General features: G+C 36.4%; 1 protein-coding gene across 24 annotated transcripts in view; it reads left to right on the top strand.

The window, feature by feature from the left end:
• The window catches only part of aak1b (AP2 associated kinase 1b), a 97,369-nt gene that overhangs the window by 51,550 nt on the left and 27,548 nt on the right, over window positions 1-18,271 (top strand). For 14 of the 24 annotated variants that reach the window (XR_012386536.1, XR_012386534.1, XM_073915141.1 and 11 more), the window contains 6 exons: window positions 800-1,023; window positions 3,783-3,863; window positions 4,252-4,311; window positions 8,359-8,463; window positions 14,597-14,698; window positions 18,024-18,134. Coding sequence is in view for 19 of the 24 variants with exons in the window: in XM_073915141.1 (XP_073771242.1) it covers window positions 800-1,023; window positions 3,783-3,863; window positions 4,252-4,311; window positions 8,359-8,463; window positions 14,597-14,698; window positions 18,024-18,134 (683 nt within the window). In the remaining 5 variants the exon portion in view is untranslated. Of the gene's footprint in view, window positions 1-799; window positions 1,024-3,782; window positions 3,864-4,251; window positions 4,312-8,358; window positions 8,464-14,596; window positions 14,699-18,023; window positions 18,193-18,271 lie in introns of all 24 variants that reach the window. The other 10 variants (XR_012386537.1, XR_012386535.1, XM_073915143.1 and 7 more) reach the window with 2 other exon arrangements.

Raw genomic sequence — 18,271 nt, 5'->3', positions numbered from 1 at the left:
GATATATTTCAAGACACTAGTATTCAGCTTAAAGTAACATTTAGAAGCTAGACTACGTTAATTAAGCAGATCATTGTATCAAGATGGTTAGTTCTGTAGACCAGTGGTTCTCAACATTTTTATCACTGTGGACCAGTCAGTGCTTGACATTTGTACCGTGTCCCAGACGGGGGAGATGGTATACATAGATTGCTAGGTGAACATCAACTGTTTTCTTAGAGGATGACAAGCTGATAAAACATTGCTGCAACTCTGATACATATATATATATATATATATATATATATATATATATATATATATATATTGATAAATTAAGGTTTAAATGAGCGCTTCAAACAAACGTTTTAGAGAAAATGTCAGTCAGATGGGCCTTCAAATCTGATCAGAGGAAGAAGTGGGCCCCAAAGTGAAAAAGGTTCAGAACCCCTGGCTTAAATGGATCTACTAATATAGACCTTATATTGGTTCTTAAAAAAATTTAACGATTTTATTCTAGCTGAAATAAAATAAATAAATAAATAAGACTTTCTCCAGAAGAAAAAATATTATGGGGGATACTGTGAAAAATTCCTTGCTTTGTTAAAAAGCATCTGGGAAATATCTGAAAAAGAAAAAAAACAATTCACTGGAGGGCGAATAATTGTGACTTCCTCAAAATAAATAAAGAATTCCTAACCTTCATTTCTCTGACTGTGATCCTGTCAGCTCTGCATGATCAAAAGCAGCATTCTGTCAAATTGAATCCTACAAATAACTTATTCCTGAATGCTTTTTAATTTGTATTCCCCACCATTAGGTCAGCTAGCGCTACTCCTTCCAACTCTCCCCAGTCCTCCCAACAGAGTGTTTACCAGCCTGCCCAGCAGCAGGCCAGTGTTTCTGTCCCCCAAGCTCCTGCCTCGGCTGCTAATCTGACAAGCCCTCCAACCCAGCCCACCTGGAATCCCTTCGATGATGACAATTTCTCCAAACTCACAGCTGAGGATCTTCTCAACAAAGACTTCACCAAGCTAGCTGATGGTAACAATGCGTTCTTACAGACATTTCAAATGCAGCTTATTTATTTCTACATAAATATGGAAAACTATAGGTGCCCCTCACACCTACTTATGCTCTAATTTGTAACGCATTCACACTGAAAATTACAAAAATAATACGTAACCTTTATCTACCCAGATGATGCACTTATTCAATGATATAAGAAGTGTGGAATGTTGAGCACTTTGTGCATTCATTGGTCAAAGCTTTTCTCTTTAGCGGAATGAAAGGAACTATTGAGTGCTAAAGTTGGATTATTTTATTCATTTTTGATTGTGCAAGCAAAATTCTCCTGCGCAAGAAATTATGCTGCCTCCCGATGGTGAATGTGGTTGTAGTCATGACAGGTATTGTGTATGTCAACCTATTGTGAGGTCCAAGCACGGAACCTTGAGGTACACCTGTAGTTTCCTGCATGTGCATAAAGTGTAATAAAAACTGTTTAAAAACTTGATTTTTAATTATATTAATTACACTCACCGGCTACTTTATTAGGTACACCTGTCTAACTGCTTGTTAATGCAAACTTCTAGTCAGCCAATCACATGGAAGCAACTCCACGCCAATGCATTTAGGCATGTAGACATGGTCAAGAAAATCTGCTGCAGTTCAAAGCAAACATCAGAATGGGGAAGAAAGGTGATTTAAGTGACTTTACATGTGGCATGGTTGTTGGTGCCAGACAGGCTGGTCTAAGTATTTCAGAAACTGCTGATCTATTGGGATTTTCACGCACAACCATCTCTAGAGTAGGGTTGTAACGGTATGAATTTTTCACGGTATGATAATCGTCTAAAACAATACCACGGTTTGACGGTTTCGCGGTATACGGTATGTTACAAATGTTACAAAATAATAGAACAGTGAAGCAAATTTGACTTTTTCCAAATAATATATTTTTAGTTACTATAAACAACACCACTTACAATGAACAAATAAAAATAAGAAAATAATAAATAATGTGTCAAAGTCCAAATAAAGTCCAAATAAACATGGTGCAAATCCTCAGTAAAAAAATAGATATAAATATTTACTATACTATAAATAGTTACATAACGAAACTAGATTCAATATGGAACATCCTTAGGTTTTATGTGCCAGCATGGATATGGTTGTCTGTGGATATGGATTTGGATATGGTTGTCTGCAATGCAGATAAACAGCTGCATCTTCATTTGCGTCTTTTGAAAACAGCAAGAGCAGCAGTTCGTCTTTGCTGTGTCACTGTTTTGTCATGTTTCTGTGCTGCTGTGCATGCAAAAGTACTTAGTATGAGAATTATTTCATGCAAAACTTTTTTTTTTTTGCGTTTTATTTAGCCGCGCATAAATGTATGCCTTTCTCTCATTCCGTGTTGTTCAAAAAGCTCAGTGTTGGTCCACAAACAAAAGTGAAACCTATGCTTATTGGTTGTGATATAGCGAGTTTGAACCAATCTGGGCATGGAGGAGGGACAATGCATCGATGTATCATGTCTGATTTGTCCGGAGACACAGTGACGAGCGTTTCTTTGTCAAATCAGCGTTGTCAAATGTTGATGACGTAACCGCACTGATTCCGGAGCCTCTGAAAGTCCGCGAATGTTATGTGATACAGCACTGGAAAGCTGAGACTCTCTTCTTTATGCCAATCTTTGAATTGTATGAATCGGATCAGCGGATCAAAAGTTATTAAACATTTAAGAGCAATAACGTTACTTATTTTTAGCCGCGGGCGGCTGTCTCGGTCTTTAAGGGTTAAAACCGTTGATATGCAATTGTTCATGGTATGATAATCGTGCACGTTCAAATCGTGGTAAACCGTCATACCGGTATATAGGTACAACCCTACTCTAGAGTTTAAAGAAAATGGTCTGAAATAGTGGAAATATCCAGTGAACGGCAGTTCTGTGGATCTATCCTGCCTTGTATCAGCGATTCAGGCTGGTGGTGTAATGGTGTGGGGGATATTTTTACACTTTGGGTCCATTAGTACCAATTGAGCATCTTGTCAATGCCACAGCCTACCTGAGTATTGTTGCTGACCATGTCCATCCCTTTATTACCACAGTGTATCCATCTTTTGATGGCTACTTCCAGCAGGCTAACACGCCATGTCATAAGGCGTGAATCATCTCAGACAGTTTGTCATGTTCAAATGTTTCTTGAACATGACAATGAGTTCACTGTACTTAAATGGCCTCCACAGTTATCAGATCCTAAATCCAATAGAGCACCTTTAGGATGTGGTGGAACGGGAGATTCACATCATGGATGTGTAGCCAATAAATCTGCTGCAACTTTGTCATGTCAATATGGAGTAGATTTCTGAGGAATATTTCCAGTACCTTGTTGAATCTTTTCCATGAAAGATTAAGGCAGTTCTGAAGGGAAAACGGGGTCCAACCCAGTACTAGTAAGTTGTACCTAATAAAGTGGCCAGTGAGTGTATATTAACAAAATATGCCACCTCTTACTACTGCGACCAATTTATACCAAATCACCATTCTGGTCTAAAGTCCAGTTTCTAAAGTCCAGTGTTTTTGCTGCTGTACAGCACTGTAATTTTAATTCCTTTACAGCAATATAATAGAAATACTATGTGAAAGTATCTTTTATTTTTAGCAACTCTTGTGAAAGTGTAACATGAGTCAGGTATCACAGCAAAAATTTTTCTAAGTGAACAGAAGGCTAAAATGTAGATGTATTTTTAAGTGTATCTGAATTATTGCACATTTAATTAAACTGTTTTTGCCGTTACAGAACCGGTTGAACCTTTGATCGTCACTTCCGACAGTCTTATTCCTGGACTGGAAGCTGCAGAATCTGCTCCTCCATCTTCAGGTAGGTGTAGCATAGGTCTAAATCTGACTTTTCCCACTCACAGAAATTGAAGCAAATTGTAAATGTGACATTCTGACTTCCTGTCACATTTTCGTGAGTGTCACTTTTTCAGTGTATTGCTATTGCCCTTCTCAACCTGTCTTGCTTACATCACATTAAGTGCGTGGTCACCAGCCTCAGCAGGAGACTCCTATTTAAAGAAAAAATTCAAGTACGGAGAGTCCTTTGAATCGCATCCCACCACTTACCTCAGCATCCCTGCTGATTGGCTCGTCAGAGTCGAACCACTTCCTGAATTCATGCTGAAGCTCAGCATTTAATGACTTCTGTTGATGTCAAGTGTTTTTTTACTGCTTTGTAATGTTGCTCTTCTCTGGATCTCATTTAGCTGAACGACCTGCTGATATTCTTGGCTTGGAACCTGGAGCTGGTTTGCTAGCTGTGCCAGGTAATTCGCCCTGTGTTCACCTTCATAACTTCATTAACGTTGAAATGTTGTTGTTCACTGGTTCTGTATATTGTATCTTCATTTATTACTTTCTCTTTACGTTACACTGTTTATTGAATGATATAATTAGAATAGAGTTATAGATAGAATTATAATAATAACCTCCTGAATGTTCACCTACGTGGACAGCACATTTGAGCTCTTAAGTGACTATTTAAAATACTTTGAATGTTTTATATTTTGTTACAGACATACAGTGTTATCCTGCAGCATATGAAATGTCACAAACACGATTTTAAACTGTCCAAAAAATGGGAAAAAAAAATAGTTTTTACTCTCTAAAAGTCACAGCAAGTTAAAACAATTTTTCCGGAATGTTTTTTACGCATATATAACAGTTTTTTTTAAAAGTAAATTCGGTCCACGAGTCCACATATATGGACATGATTTTTCTCTAAAAGTACAGCTGAAGTCAGAACTATTAGCCCCCTTTTGATTTTATTTTTCTTTATTAAATATTTCCTAAATGATGTTTGACAGAGCAAGGAAATTTTCACAGTATGTCTGATAATAATTTTTCTTCTAGAAAAAAGTCTTATTTGTTTTATTTCGGCTAGAATAAAAGCAGTTTTGAATTTTTTAAAAACTATTTTTGGGACAAAATTATTAGCCCCTTTAAGCTAATTTTTTTTTCCGATAGTCTACAGAACAAACCATCGTTATACAATAACTTGCCTAATTACCCTAACCTGCCTAACCTTCACCTTATTAACATAGTTAAGCCTTTAAATGTCACTTTAAGCTGTATAAAAGTGTCTTGAAAAATATCAAGTAAAATATTATTTACTGTCATCATGGCAAAGATTAAATAAATCAGTTATTAGAAATTTTTAAAACTATTATGTTTAGAAATGTGCTGAAACCATCTTCCCTGCATTAAACAGAAGTTGGGGGAAAAAAAAATAAACAGGAGCGCTAATAATTCAGGGGGGCTAATAATTCTGACTTCAACTGTACTTCTTATCAAAAGATGATACATAGATTTTTTTATTCTACTTAGGTTCCAATAAGCACAAATAGTAAAGAGAAATAAAAAAGCATGTAAAAAAAAAACACCTTGGTCTTTAAGAGGATATGAAGAGTTTAGATGCAAAACCCTCCATATATCCATCAGACCTCTTTTCTTGTAAATGAGCATTTTCTGTCAGCCTCCTCTGATTAGGTTCAGAAGTTTTATTTTATATGTAATGAAAAGGTTATTAGCTGGTAAAAAAAATACCAATACTTTTTTTATTTTTATAAATGTCACTTTAGACAATTCTTTGGTTTTTAAACAAGGTAGATTTAAAACCTGCTAAATCCACTTCTGCTTATATGCAAAAACCTTTTAATCCACCTGAGACAAAACAGTGTAATTAGTTGAAAATCACTATAAAGATGCGATCAGAAATTATTTTACCAAACATAAAACACATTACACAAACCACCTGAAATTAAAAATATATAAGTCTGTCAAGTAAGTGGCGGTTCATTCCGCTGTGATTAAACCAGGGAAACAGCAGAAGGAAAAAGAAAGACTGAAATCTATAAAGTAAGTGCATTAATCAAAAACATTCAAACTGACATTAAATACATCTGAACAATCAATTGTCATTTCTGATATTTAGGATTTAGATTTAATGTAAGAAGAGCAATGTAAACATTGTAAACTAAACTTGATAGATTTAAATAATGTAGTGTAAATAATTCTGAAACATCAATATCTGGGCATTGTCTATTAATATAAAAGCTTATCGGACGTATAGGTATTATGAAGTAAAAAAAATAATGTAAAGTTTTAAACATTTATATTTATCTTTTAAAAAATAGCTTACATTAGCAAATGAAACACAATGTGAAAAAGGGGATGCCTCTCAGACAATTTTAGAAGCTGTCATTCACTCATCCTCACCATACTTAAGGTCTTGGTCCCGTGTTTATCCTCATGGCATCCACGTGGGATAAAAGAATGGCATCTTAACTCTGTCTTTCGTGGAACCCAGTTTCCGTTTAATGTATAGTAAGTTGGACTCATTTAAAGTAGCGTCGCTGCGCAAAAAACCCCATTATGAATGCATGTCACACTTCCGACTGCACAGTGTGTTTTATATTTCTTATAATGCACAGAGTTTTGACATAAGGGACATTTTCATTTGCCATTCACTGACAATCAGACAGCCTCATCCAGTTCACCAAACTCTGTCTTTAAAATCAAAATCGGAAGCGGAATAAAGCAGTCTCCTTATAAAGGCGGCGTATCAGCGTGCTGCTACATTGAAAACACTTGATTCGATTCGGGCTTCTGATTGGTTCTTGGGATATATCGGCTTTTGCTGTCAGACAACTGGCGTTTAGTGGCTTTTGCCAACAAACTGTTATTTATGAATGCGCTGAGGCTGGGATTTAGATGATTTGTAACAAAACTATTTGTTGATAGTGTACTACATGCCTAAACCATTCACTAAATGCCATTATCTCATTTTTGGCGGAAGTGGCGTTTAGCTGCGTTTGCATCTGAACTCTTCATATAGATATAATATAATAATAATCATAGGTCGATACTAAATAGAGTTCAGACTAGACATATAAGGATATTTAATCATTGGACATGCACAATATTGATGTTGTGGGCACTTCCATATACTGTAAATACTTATCGAACATTTAAAGTTAGTAAGATTATTCAGATTGTTGTAATAATGCTTGAAGTCTTAATAGGCAATTTATTTTCAAAAATTGACATTTTCATATGTTAATCCAACCTATTACATTGGAAATTCTGTGATTAACTGTATCCTTTTGTTTGTTAACTGTAATGATCTATTTGTTAACATCAGGTAATTAACTAAGTCAAAGTAATGAACCCATTTCTTAATTTTGGGTGATGTTAATTTCTTAGTTAATACCTAATTACATAGTAAATAAAGTTGTGATCAATTTATTAAATGAAGTTATTACCTAACAATATTTGTAAAAATAAAAAATAAAAAAAACACTCACCAGCCACTTTATTAGGTAAACCTGTACAACTGCTCGTTAACGCAATTTTCTAATCAGCCAATCACATGGCAGCAACTCAATGCATTTATGCATGAGCAAATGCCTTGTTGATGCTAGTGGTCAGAGCACAACATGTTCAACCTTGAGGTGGATGGGCTACAGCAGCTGAACACCACACCGGGTGCCACTCCTGTCAGCTAAGCACAGTATACTGAGGCTACAATTCACACAGACTCACCAAAACTGGACAATAGAAGATTGGAGAAATGTTGCCTGCTCTGATGAGTCTCCATTTCTGCTGCCACATTCGGGTGGTAGGGTCAGAATTTGGCGTCAACAATATGAAATCATGGTTTCATCCTGCCTTGTATTAACTGTTGAGGCCATGTAATAAAGTGTGAATCATCTCAGACTGCTTTCTTGAACATGACAATGAGTTCACTGTACTCAAATGGCCTCCGCAGTCACCAGACTTTAATCCAATAGAACACCTTTGGGATGTGGTGGAACGGGAGATTCGCATAATGTATGTGCTGCCATCAAGTCTGCAGCAACTGTGTGATGCTATCATGTCAATATGGAGCAAAATCTCTGAGGAATATTTCCAGTACCTTGTTGAATCTCTGCCATAAAGGGTTAAGAGGGTCCAACCTGGTTCTAGTAAGGTGTACCTAATAAAGTGGCCGGTGAGTGTAAAATAAACCAGTAAACTATTTATAATTTTTATTATTTTAAGCAGCCTAACTCAATATTGTGATAGAACTGTATATCGTGATAAAAACTTTAGCAATTGATCGCAACAATAAAACTTTTACACCGGCAGAAGCCTGATTTAGACCAATCAGTTATTCTTTCGTGGCAGATTTCTCGCTGTGCTAGTTACCTTGTTCTAATCATCTGTTTGGCTTTCAAACCCTCCATTGTCCTTTCTCTTTCCTCAGTTCTGCATGCCTACATTTCTCTGTTTATTCTGGCTAACACTGGCTGTTTTCACTGGCTGACTTACAGAGAAGCTGATAGAGGGCCTAAAGTCTCCAGATACCTCTCTCATGCTGCCTGATCTGCTGTCCATGGCCGATCCCTTTGGCAGCTCCATTGAGGAAACCAGAGATGGTAACCGCTCTCGCTGACTGTCTTGCTGTGTGCTTGCTCTATTTTCCTATTCTCTAAGACACATGACATTTTCTAAACCCCTCTATGTTTGTGTGTGATTCAAATTCAAACGGATCCCATTTTATGTGTGATGGCTTGCATTTTTCTCCTTTCCCAACATAAAATTACGCGTGAGGGGAATGAAAAGGTATTTGTGTAAACGTTTGTGTAATCAGCATTCAAAAGGCTAAAACAACAGGCTGTGAGTTATGCATTAGTACAGTGGTTCTTAAAGTGGGGGTCGGGGCCCCCTGGGGGGTCGCGGGACAATGACAAGGAGTTGCTTGGTGATTTCTAAAACTCAGATACATTTTATTAAACTATTTGAATTACTATATTTTATTCATAACCCACAGAAGATAGTTAATAGTTGTGTTAAAGAAATAATAACAACATACAAATAAAAACCAGCCAACAACTTTTAATTTTATATTTAAATGTAATTAAATTAATAAATGACTATAAAAAACATTATATGGTTAATAGACTGCTGCATGTCTGTGTTGTCAATATGCTCATGTTTATATATGCCTATAGTTGTCTGTGCAACGTTTGTATATTTACAGTATGACTACCTTAAAAATGGGGGTCGCGAGTCACTGACATTGTTATTTTAGGGGTCGCAAGCTGAAAAGTTTGGGAACCAGTGCATTAGTAGAAACTTCTGAATGATTTACCGCTTAGTTTTGGGTCGCAGAAATATTGTGCTCATCAAAAAATTATAACCAGGCCAATCATTGAACACAAAGGTACACCATTACTTAGGGCTGGGTGATAAATCTGTTTTATCAATTAACTCGGGTGTGTAGTTTACATCGATATGTTTGATTAAAAATCAGTTTTCACCCTAACACTTGACGCTCCCCTCTGGGTTTCCGTAGTTCGCTGCGCATTTGCCAAAGAAACTCAAACATTGCCTCGAGCAGGGAAGAACTGTGGTAAGAACTCTGAGAAATGTTGCCTCTATGATATGAAAATTAACACGGACACACAAACACACCCGCCAAATAAATAAAAAAAATGGCATAATTTAGGGCTTTCAGTCACGCATTCACTATGAGACACACATTTGAACCATCTCACGCCATGCCACACCTTGTATTTCTCGAGGTGAGAAGTAATGGTGGATAAGCCAATTAATTAACTGTTACCGATATAATGTTGGAATCCAGCATTGCAGTTTCCGGATAACTTGCGTGACCCGGCTGCAAAGATGTTCAGTACAGTGAATATCAACACTGACAACTTGCTCAGTGCAGCAGTGATGCAGCAGCCTGATGCAAATAAAAGCACGGATATACTGATAATAATGCAAAATAAAAATTAGTAAACCTCTGATGCATATTCATGTTGAAATAATCTGTAAAGAATAGTAGGGAAATGACTCGTCTTGAAAAATGTCATCTTTTTAACAAGTTTACTTTACCTGTAATTTTATAAAATAGTTTAATTGATATTATTATTATTATTATTGTTATTAAATTGTTGTAAACCGTTCTAAATCTTACAACGACAGGTTCTTGAGGGAAAGTTTATTTTTTTACATTAGCATTCTTTTGTATCCTATAACTATATAATAATGACATGGTAAGCTAATTATATTGTTTAATAACCTTAAACTCCACACATTTTTGTGGGGGGAAATCTGATTTAAATCTGAAAAAAAAAAACTTTTAAAGAGGTCACATCGCCCAACCCTAACTTTACTAATGATGACTTAGATGCCCCATCTCTTCATATAGACCTTAAAGCAGGGAAAAGTAGCTTCTTATTTTGTCTCTTGTTGAGAGACTTGACAGGATGATTCAGTGAGTCACTGATGAAGACATCTTAGAAGTGGAATAAAAAATGAATCATTTGACAAGATAAAAACAAGAGGGCCAAACACTGAACCTTGAGGTACACCTTTACTCATTATGACTTGAACTCCCCATCTCTCCAAGATGGCTTGAAGAATCCACTCATCATCTAGCCCTCAGAGCAGGGACAGTAAGGTCTTAATTTTTCTGTTGTTAAAAGATTAGACAGGATGATCCAGCCTGTCACTGTAGAAACTATCATAAAAGTTGAAAAAAAAATGCATTATTAGAATAAAGATAAAGACACGTGGGCCAAGGACTGAACCTTGAGGTACACCTTTACTTATTATGACTTGAACTCCCCATTTCTGCAAGACAGCCTGACAAATCTGCTTATCATCTAGGGCTCAAAGCAGAAAAATGAGTTATTATTTTTTTCTGTTGTTAAGTGGCTATACAAGATGATCCAGTGAGCCACTGATGAAACATTGTACAAGAAAAATGAAAAACAAATTATTCGATTAGACAAGATGAAGACAAGAGGGCCAAGAACCGAACTTTGGGGTACACCTTTACTTATTATGACTTGAACTCCCCATTTCTCCAAGGCAGCTTGATGAATCCCCTCATCTAGGCTTCCAAGCTGGGAAAACTATTTTTTTAAATAGTCTGTTGTTAAGAGACTAGACAGTATGATCCAGTGAGTCTCTGATGAAAACATCAAACAAGTGAAATAAAAAAGGCGTTATTATATTACACAAGATAAAGACAACAGGGCCAAGCACCAAACCACGAGGTACACTTTTACTTATGACTTGAACTTCCCATCTCTCCAAGGTATCTTGAAAAATCCACTCATCATCTGGGCCTTAATACAGAAAAGTAAGATTTTATTTAGTCAGCCTTTAAAAAAAAACAAAAAAAAAACTAGACTTGATGATCCAGTGAGCCACTGATGAAAACATCATACAAACGGAATAAAAATGCATTCTTAAATTAGACAATGTGAAGATAAAGACAGAAGGGCCAAACACTGAACTTTGAGGTACACCTTTACTTATTATGACTAGAACTTCCCATCTCTGCAAGACAGCCTGACAAATCTGCTTATCATCTAGGGCTCAAAGCAGGAAAATGAGTTATTATTTTTTTCTGTCGTTAAGTGGCTATACAGGATGATCCAGTGAGAAACATCGTACAAGAAAAATTAAAAACAAATTATTCGATTAGACAAGATGAAGACAAGAGGGCCAAGAACCGAATTTTGGGGTACACCTTTACTTATTATGACTTGAACTCCCCATTTCTCCAAGGCAGCTTGATGAATCCCCTCATCTAGGCTTCCAAGCTGGGAAAACTATTTTTTTAAATAGTCTGTTGTTAAGAGACTAGACAGTATGATCCAGTGAGTCTCTGATGAAAACATCAAACAAGTGAAATAAAAAAGGCATTATTATATTACACAAGATAAAGACAAGAGGGCCAAGCACCAAACCACGAGGTACACTTTTACTTATGACTTGAACTTCCCATCTCTCCAAGGTATCTTTAAAAATCCACTCATCATCTGGGCCTTAATACAGAAAAGTAAGATTTTATTTAGTCAGCTTTTCAAAAAAAAAAAAAAAAAAAACTAGACTGGATGATCCAGTGAGCCACTGATGAAAACATCATACAAACGGAATAAAAATGCATTCTTAGATTAGACAAAGTGAAGATAAAGACAGAAGGGCCAAACACTGAACTTTGAGGTACACCTTTACTTATTATGACTAGAACTTCCCATCTTTTCAAGATAGCTTTAAAAATCCACTTATCACATAGGGCGGGAACGCAGGGAACGTAAGATTTTATTATTGAGGAACTGGACAGGATGATCCAATGAGTCACTTATAAAAACATCATACAAGTATAATAAAACGCATTCTTAGATTAAAAAAAGATAAAGACAAGAGGGCCAAGTGCTGAACTAATTGGTGCACCTTTACTTATTATGACTCCCCATCTCTCCAAATATCTCAAAGAATCCATTCATCGTCTAGGCCTCAAAGCAGGAAAGTAAGATATTATTTAGCCTGTTGTTAAGAGACTAGACAGGATGGTCCAGTGAGTCACTGATGAAACCATCATACAAGTGGAATAAAAAAAAAAAACCACATTATTAGATCTGACAAGACAAGATAAAGATCAAGGCAAGAGGACTGAGCACTGAGCTTTGAGGTACACCTTCAATTATTATGACTTGAACTCCCCATTTCTACAAGATATCTTGAAGACTTTGCTTATCATCCAGGCCTCAACACAGGGAAAGTAAGATATTATTTAGTCAGTTGTTGAGAAACTAGACCGAATGATTCAGCGAGTCACTAATGAAGACATCATACAAGTGGAATAAAAAAGGCATTATTACACAAGATAAAGACAAGAGGGTCAAACACTGAACTTTGATGTATACATTTACTTATTATGGCTTGAAATCCCCATCTCTCCAAGATATCTTTGAAGATTCAGCTTATAATTTGACCTCAAAGCATCAAAATGGGGTTATTATTTAGTCTGTTGTTGAGAAACTAGACAGTATGATCCAATGAGTCACTTGAAAACATCATACAGGTGGAATAAAAAAAACATTAGATTAGACAAGATAAAGACTGAAGAACCAAACACTGAACCTCAAGGTACACCTTTACATACAGTATTATGACTAGAACTCCCCATCTCTCCAAGTTAGCTTGAAGAGTTGGCTCATCTAGGCCTCCAAGCTGAAAAGTTCTTAGTTTCTGTTCTTGAGAAACTAGACTGTATGATCCAGTGAGTGACTGATAAAAACATCTTACAAGTGAAAAAAAATTAATTATTAGATTAGACCAGATAAAGACAAGAGGGTCAAACACCGAACCATTAGGTACACCTTTACTTATTATGACTTGAACTCCCCATTTCTCTTAGATAGCTTGAAGACTCCATTCATCATCTAAGCCTCAATGCAGGGAAATTAGGTTCTTGTTTAGTCTTTTGTCCATCATACCATCATACACGTGGAATAAAAAAACTAATTATTAGATTAGACAAGATAAAGACAAAAAAGGCCAAGCACTGAACCTTGAGGTACACCTTATTATGACTTGAACTCCCCATGTCTCCAAGTTAGCTTGAGGAGTCCACCCATCTAGACCTCCATGCAGGAAAAAATATTTTTTTTATATATAGTCTGTTGTTAAGAGACTAGATGGGATGATTCAATGAGTCACTGATGAAAACATCATACAAGTATAATAAAATGCATTATTAGATTAGACAAGATAAAGACAAGAGGGTCAAGAACTGAACTTTGAGGTACACCTTTACTTATTATGACTTGAACTCCCCATCTCTTCAAGATAGCTTGAAGAATCCACTTATCATTTAGGGAACGTAAGATTTCATTTACTCCACTGTTGAGAAACTAGACAGGATGATCCAGTGAGTCACTAATAAAAACATCATACAAGTATAATAAAAAATCATTATTAGATTAGACAAGATAAAAACAAGAGAGCCAAACACTGAACTTTGATGTACACATTTACTTATTATGACTCGAACACCCCGTTTCTCCAAAATAAAAGAATCCACTCATCAACTAGGCCTCAATATTGAGAAAGTGGGTTCTTATTAGTCTGTTGTTGAGAAACAAGAAAGGATGATCCAGCGAGTCACTGATGAAAACATACAAGTGGAATAAAAAAGGCATTATTATATTAGACAAGATAAAGACAAGAGGGCCAAACATTAAACCATAAGACACACCTTTACTTAAGACTTGAACTCCTCATTCTCCAAGGTAGCTTGAAGAATCCACTCATCATCCAGGACTAAAAGCAGGGAAATTAGATTCGTACTAGTCTGTTGTTGAGAGACTAGACGGCATGTTTCAGTGAGCCACTGATGAAGTGGAATAACGCATTATTAGATTAGACAAGGTAAAGATAAAGACATGTGGGCCAATCACCGAACCTTGAGGTACACCTTTACTTATCATGACATGAACTTCCCATCTCTTTAAGACAACTTGGAGTCCTCTCATTATATAGGCATCAATGTAAGGAAAATAAATTTTTATTTAGTCTGTTGTTGTTGAGAAACTAGACAGGATGATCCAGTGAGTCACTGATGAAACCATCATACATGTGGAATAAAGAAACGCATTATTAGATTGTGATATGAAAGATGTCTGTGAAATGTTTGTTTTGATGAATAATTCACAGTGTGACATTATCTGTTTTCTTTGTACTTTTCTCATTTTCCTCTCCCAGTGAATACGGATGTGTGTCTGGACTCTCTGATTCCTGGCTTGGAGCCCCCTCAGGCTCAGCTGCAACCTGTGGAGGCAGAATCGGCATCATTAGTACTGACAGGTAAAAAGAACTTGACTCAGAACCCTGAAGTACCATTTCATCTCTTCTGTAGCTTTCTAAAACTGTTCTCAAGTAAAATAAGTTACACTTTAAAAAAAAATCATGTCAAGGTTTTGCTTTTTTCCTATTTCACTGCTCATTTTCTTGTTTTTCCAAAGTAATAGCTCATGCGGTGTGAATAACCTTCAAAGTAGCAGTCACACTTGTCAGTTTTTGGTCATTTATGTAGTATTTTGTTATACAAAAGTCCTGTTCAGATTTGTTAAAGGGCCATGAAACCCCCTCGTTTCAGCAGGGTGTTTTCACACCTCTACTTTGGAAAAAGTCAGAAAAGTGGGCGTGTCCAGCTCTGTTTAGGGCGGAGTGTCGGAGGAACTAAAGTAGGAGGGTGTGGGAGTGTCTATTTGGGCACGTGCGAGTTTCAGAGTCAAAATACATACACACAGGAGAAAGTGATGGTGTTTAACCTACATGGACATCTGTAGTCGAATTATTTGCCAAGTTATTAAATGTTGGACTTTAACTGCAGTTTGGCTCTTTCATTCAGGGAATTCATTCATGCCCCTCGCGACAAACGAGATATTTGATTCGAGGATCTGCTCTAAGCGTGTATTTTTCATGCAATGTTTTATACCGCACAGCGATTGAGAGAAAAAAACCCTCCGCATTTCCCGGAAACTTAGATGCACTCGGCAGGTAGCGTCAGAAAGCCGCGTGTGTTATTCCGGTCACTAAATGCGGTAAAAACCCTACACGAGGTTAAAGTTTGGTTGTGGTGCTAACATGTTTACACTCGGTGCAATAGTTAACTTAGTTCGATATGAACAAACTCAAATAAACAAAGAGCACCGGTCGCTCACTTACCAAATCTGTAGAGACAGGACAATCACCAGCAACTAGAGCCGCGTCTTTTTTAAGAGAATACTACAAGCGAATCTGGATCTCAGCGTTTGCAGATGAGAACAGCTCTCAGGTAAACAATAATCCTCCTTAGACACGTAAGTTATTGTTGTCGCACGTCGCGTACACTGTTAATCCACACGTGACTCCAGCTGAGCTCTCACAGAGAGAAAACGAAAACGAAACTTAACTGCAGCAAACTATAAAAGCAACACTTCACGCTTGTTTTGCCAACACAACATGGCGTCTCTGTCGTCTAAACACTGTGACACTAATGAATATTAATGAAGTTGCACAATAGAGCGCGCTGATTGGTTTGAACCAAGCCTTACTCATGCATGAATGCATCACACTGTAAGACGTAATAAGACTCACTCTGGCACAGGCGTCCAGTCTGCACGCTGGAATACACGCTATTATGTCATAACCGTGACGCAGCTTCAAAAATTCGTTTCAAATCGGAAGTACGAATTTGCTTGAAATAACGCAAAAACAACCAATTTACACTTTTTAGTGAAATATAGGTGTCCTAATAGTGTTTTTAGCAGTGTGGGACACATAAACGACTGTCAACAGCTCAAAAAATGTGTTTTGGTGTTTCGTGACCCTTTAATGTTTTCTAGTTGAATATGCAGATTCACCACATATCTCTGTTTGTTTTGGTAATACACTACTCGCACAATTTTTCTGGGTCATTTTGCTAAAAATAACATTCATCTGACTTTGAAGACTAAACCATACCAAGTTGCAAAACAGCCTCCACAACTTTCTGCCAGATGTTGAACACACGCATTCACAAAAGTCCATATTTACATGTCAGTTATGCTTGTACGGTGTCCAGATGGGCCAGCTGAAACTGCTTGACTTTGCAAACCTGAAAATGCTGTAAATGATGGTGCCATTTTGTTCTTAGGGTCAGGAATGCAAGAGTTATTTAGCACACAAACTGACATTATTGAATGGTCAGCTATACAACAGAAATGTCACTTACTAGATGTGCTTGTTATTGTTTGTTTGTATGTTGAGGTTCAGTCACAAGACTAATTCATTACTGGATGAATCAACATTTTTGGACAAACATCTTCAATGATTCAATGACTTCCTCAAAGTCTTGTTTTATTAATGGATGAATCAACATTTTTCTGGCAAACGTCTTGAATGACTCACTCAGAGTCATGTTTCATTCCTAAATGAATCAACATTTTTGGACAGATGTCTTGAATGATTCAATGATTCACTCGGTGTCTTTTTTCAATACTGGATTGATCAGCATTTTTGGATAAACGTCTTGAATGATTCAATGATTCAGTCAAAGTCTAGCTTCATTACTCGATGAATCAACATTTTTGGACAAACCTCTTGAATCACTTAATGACTCACTTAAAGTCTTGTTTTATTAATGAATAAATCAACATTTTTGCACAAACATCTTAAATGATTCAATGACTCACTCGAAGTCTTGTTTGAATACTGCATTGATCAACATTTTTTGCTGAACGTCTTGAATAATTCAACGATTCACTCAAAGACTTGTTTTATTTCTGGATGAATCAACATTTTTTGACAAACATCTTAAATGGCTCACTTAAACTATTGTTTCACTACTGGAGGAATCAACATTTTTGGATAAACGTCTTAAATCACTAAATGACTCACTAAAAGTCTTGTTTTATTTATGGATAAATCAGCATTTTTGGACAAATGTCTTGAATGATTCAATGACTCCCTCCATGTCTTGTTTTATTAATGGATGAATCAACATTTTTGAAGGGATGTCTTAAATGATTCAATGATTCACTCAAAGTCTTGTTTCATTACTGAATAAATCAACATTTTTAGACAAACATCTTAAATGACTCACTCAAAGTAATGTTTCACTATTGGAGGAATCAACATTTTTGGATAAACGTTTTGAATCACCAAATGACTCACTCAAAGTCTTGTTTTATTTATGGATGAATCAACATTTTTGGACGGATGTCTTGAATGATTCAATGACTCCCTCAATGTTTTGTTTTATTAATAGATGAATCAACATTTTTGGACGGATGTCTTGAATGATTCAATGACTCACTCGAAGTCTTGTTTCATTTCTGAATGAATCAACATTTTGTCATAAACGTTTTGAATGACTAAAAGACTCACTCAAAATATTGTTTTATTAATGGATGAATCAACAATTTCAAATCTCACTTAGCCAAAAGATTCAAAGACTTTTTGTTTCTTTAAGGATTCATCAGCAATTTTAAATCAGTTCATTGCTTGTTTGGTTTTTATATCAACTTGTCGCCATCTACTGGTGTAACAATGAAATTGTCGCAAACTTCATTTGAAGCAACATGTTACAATCAAAAAGTGTTTTAATCTATTTAAAGTTGCGGATCTTTAATTATTAATCATGATGCTCCTCCCCATTGTGTTTCAGACCCATTGATTGGAGACGACTCATTGCTGGGCGGTCCTCTGTCCTCTAGCTCCGCCTCCTGTCTTGATGACTTTGCAGTGCTTTCAGGAGGCCCCTCCCAGAACATACCAGGTACAACCAATCAGATTGTGTTCCGCCAGCCTTTATAGCGATTATATGGCTTTTTTTCGTGTAGGAACCTTTATGAGAACTTGTGGGACTGCAGTCTATGGTTTATTTAAATTCAAATCTTCTTTTATTTCAATTCA

Source organism: Danio rerio, chromosome 10, assembly GCF_049306965.1.
Source record: "Danio rerio strain Tuebingen ecotype United States chromosome 10, GRCz12tu, whole genome shotgun sequence".
Taxonomy (NCBI): domain Eukaryota; kingdom Metazoa; phylum Chordata; class Actinopteri; order Cypriniformes; family Danionidae; genus Danio; species Danio rerio.
The sequence above is the reverse complement of the archived record's forward strand: the minus strand, read 5'-3'. Positions and strand labels throughout refer to the sequence as shown.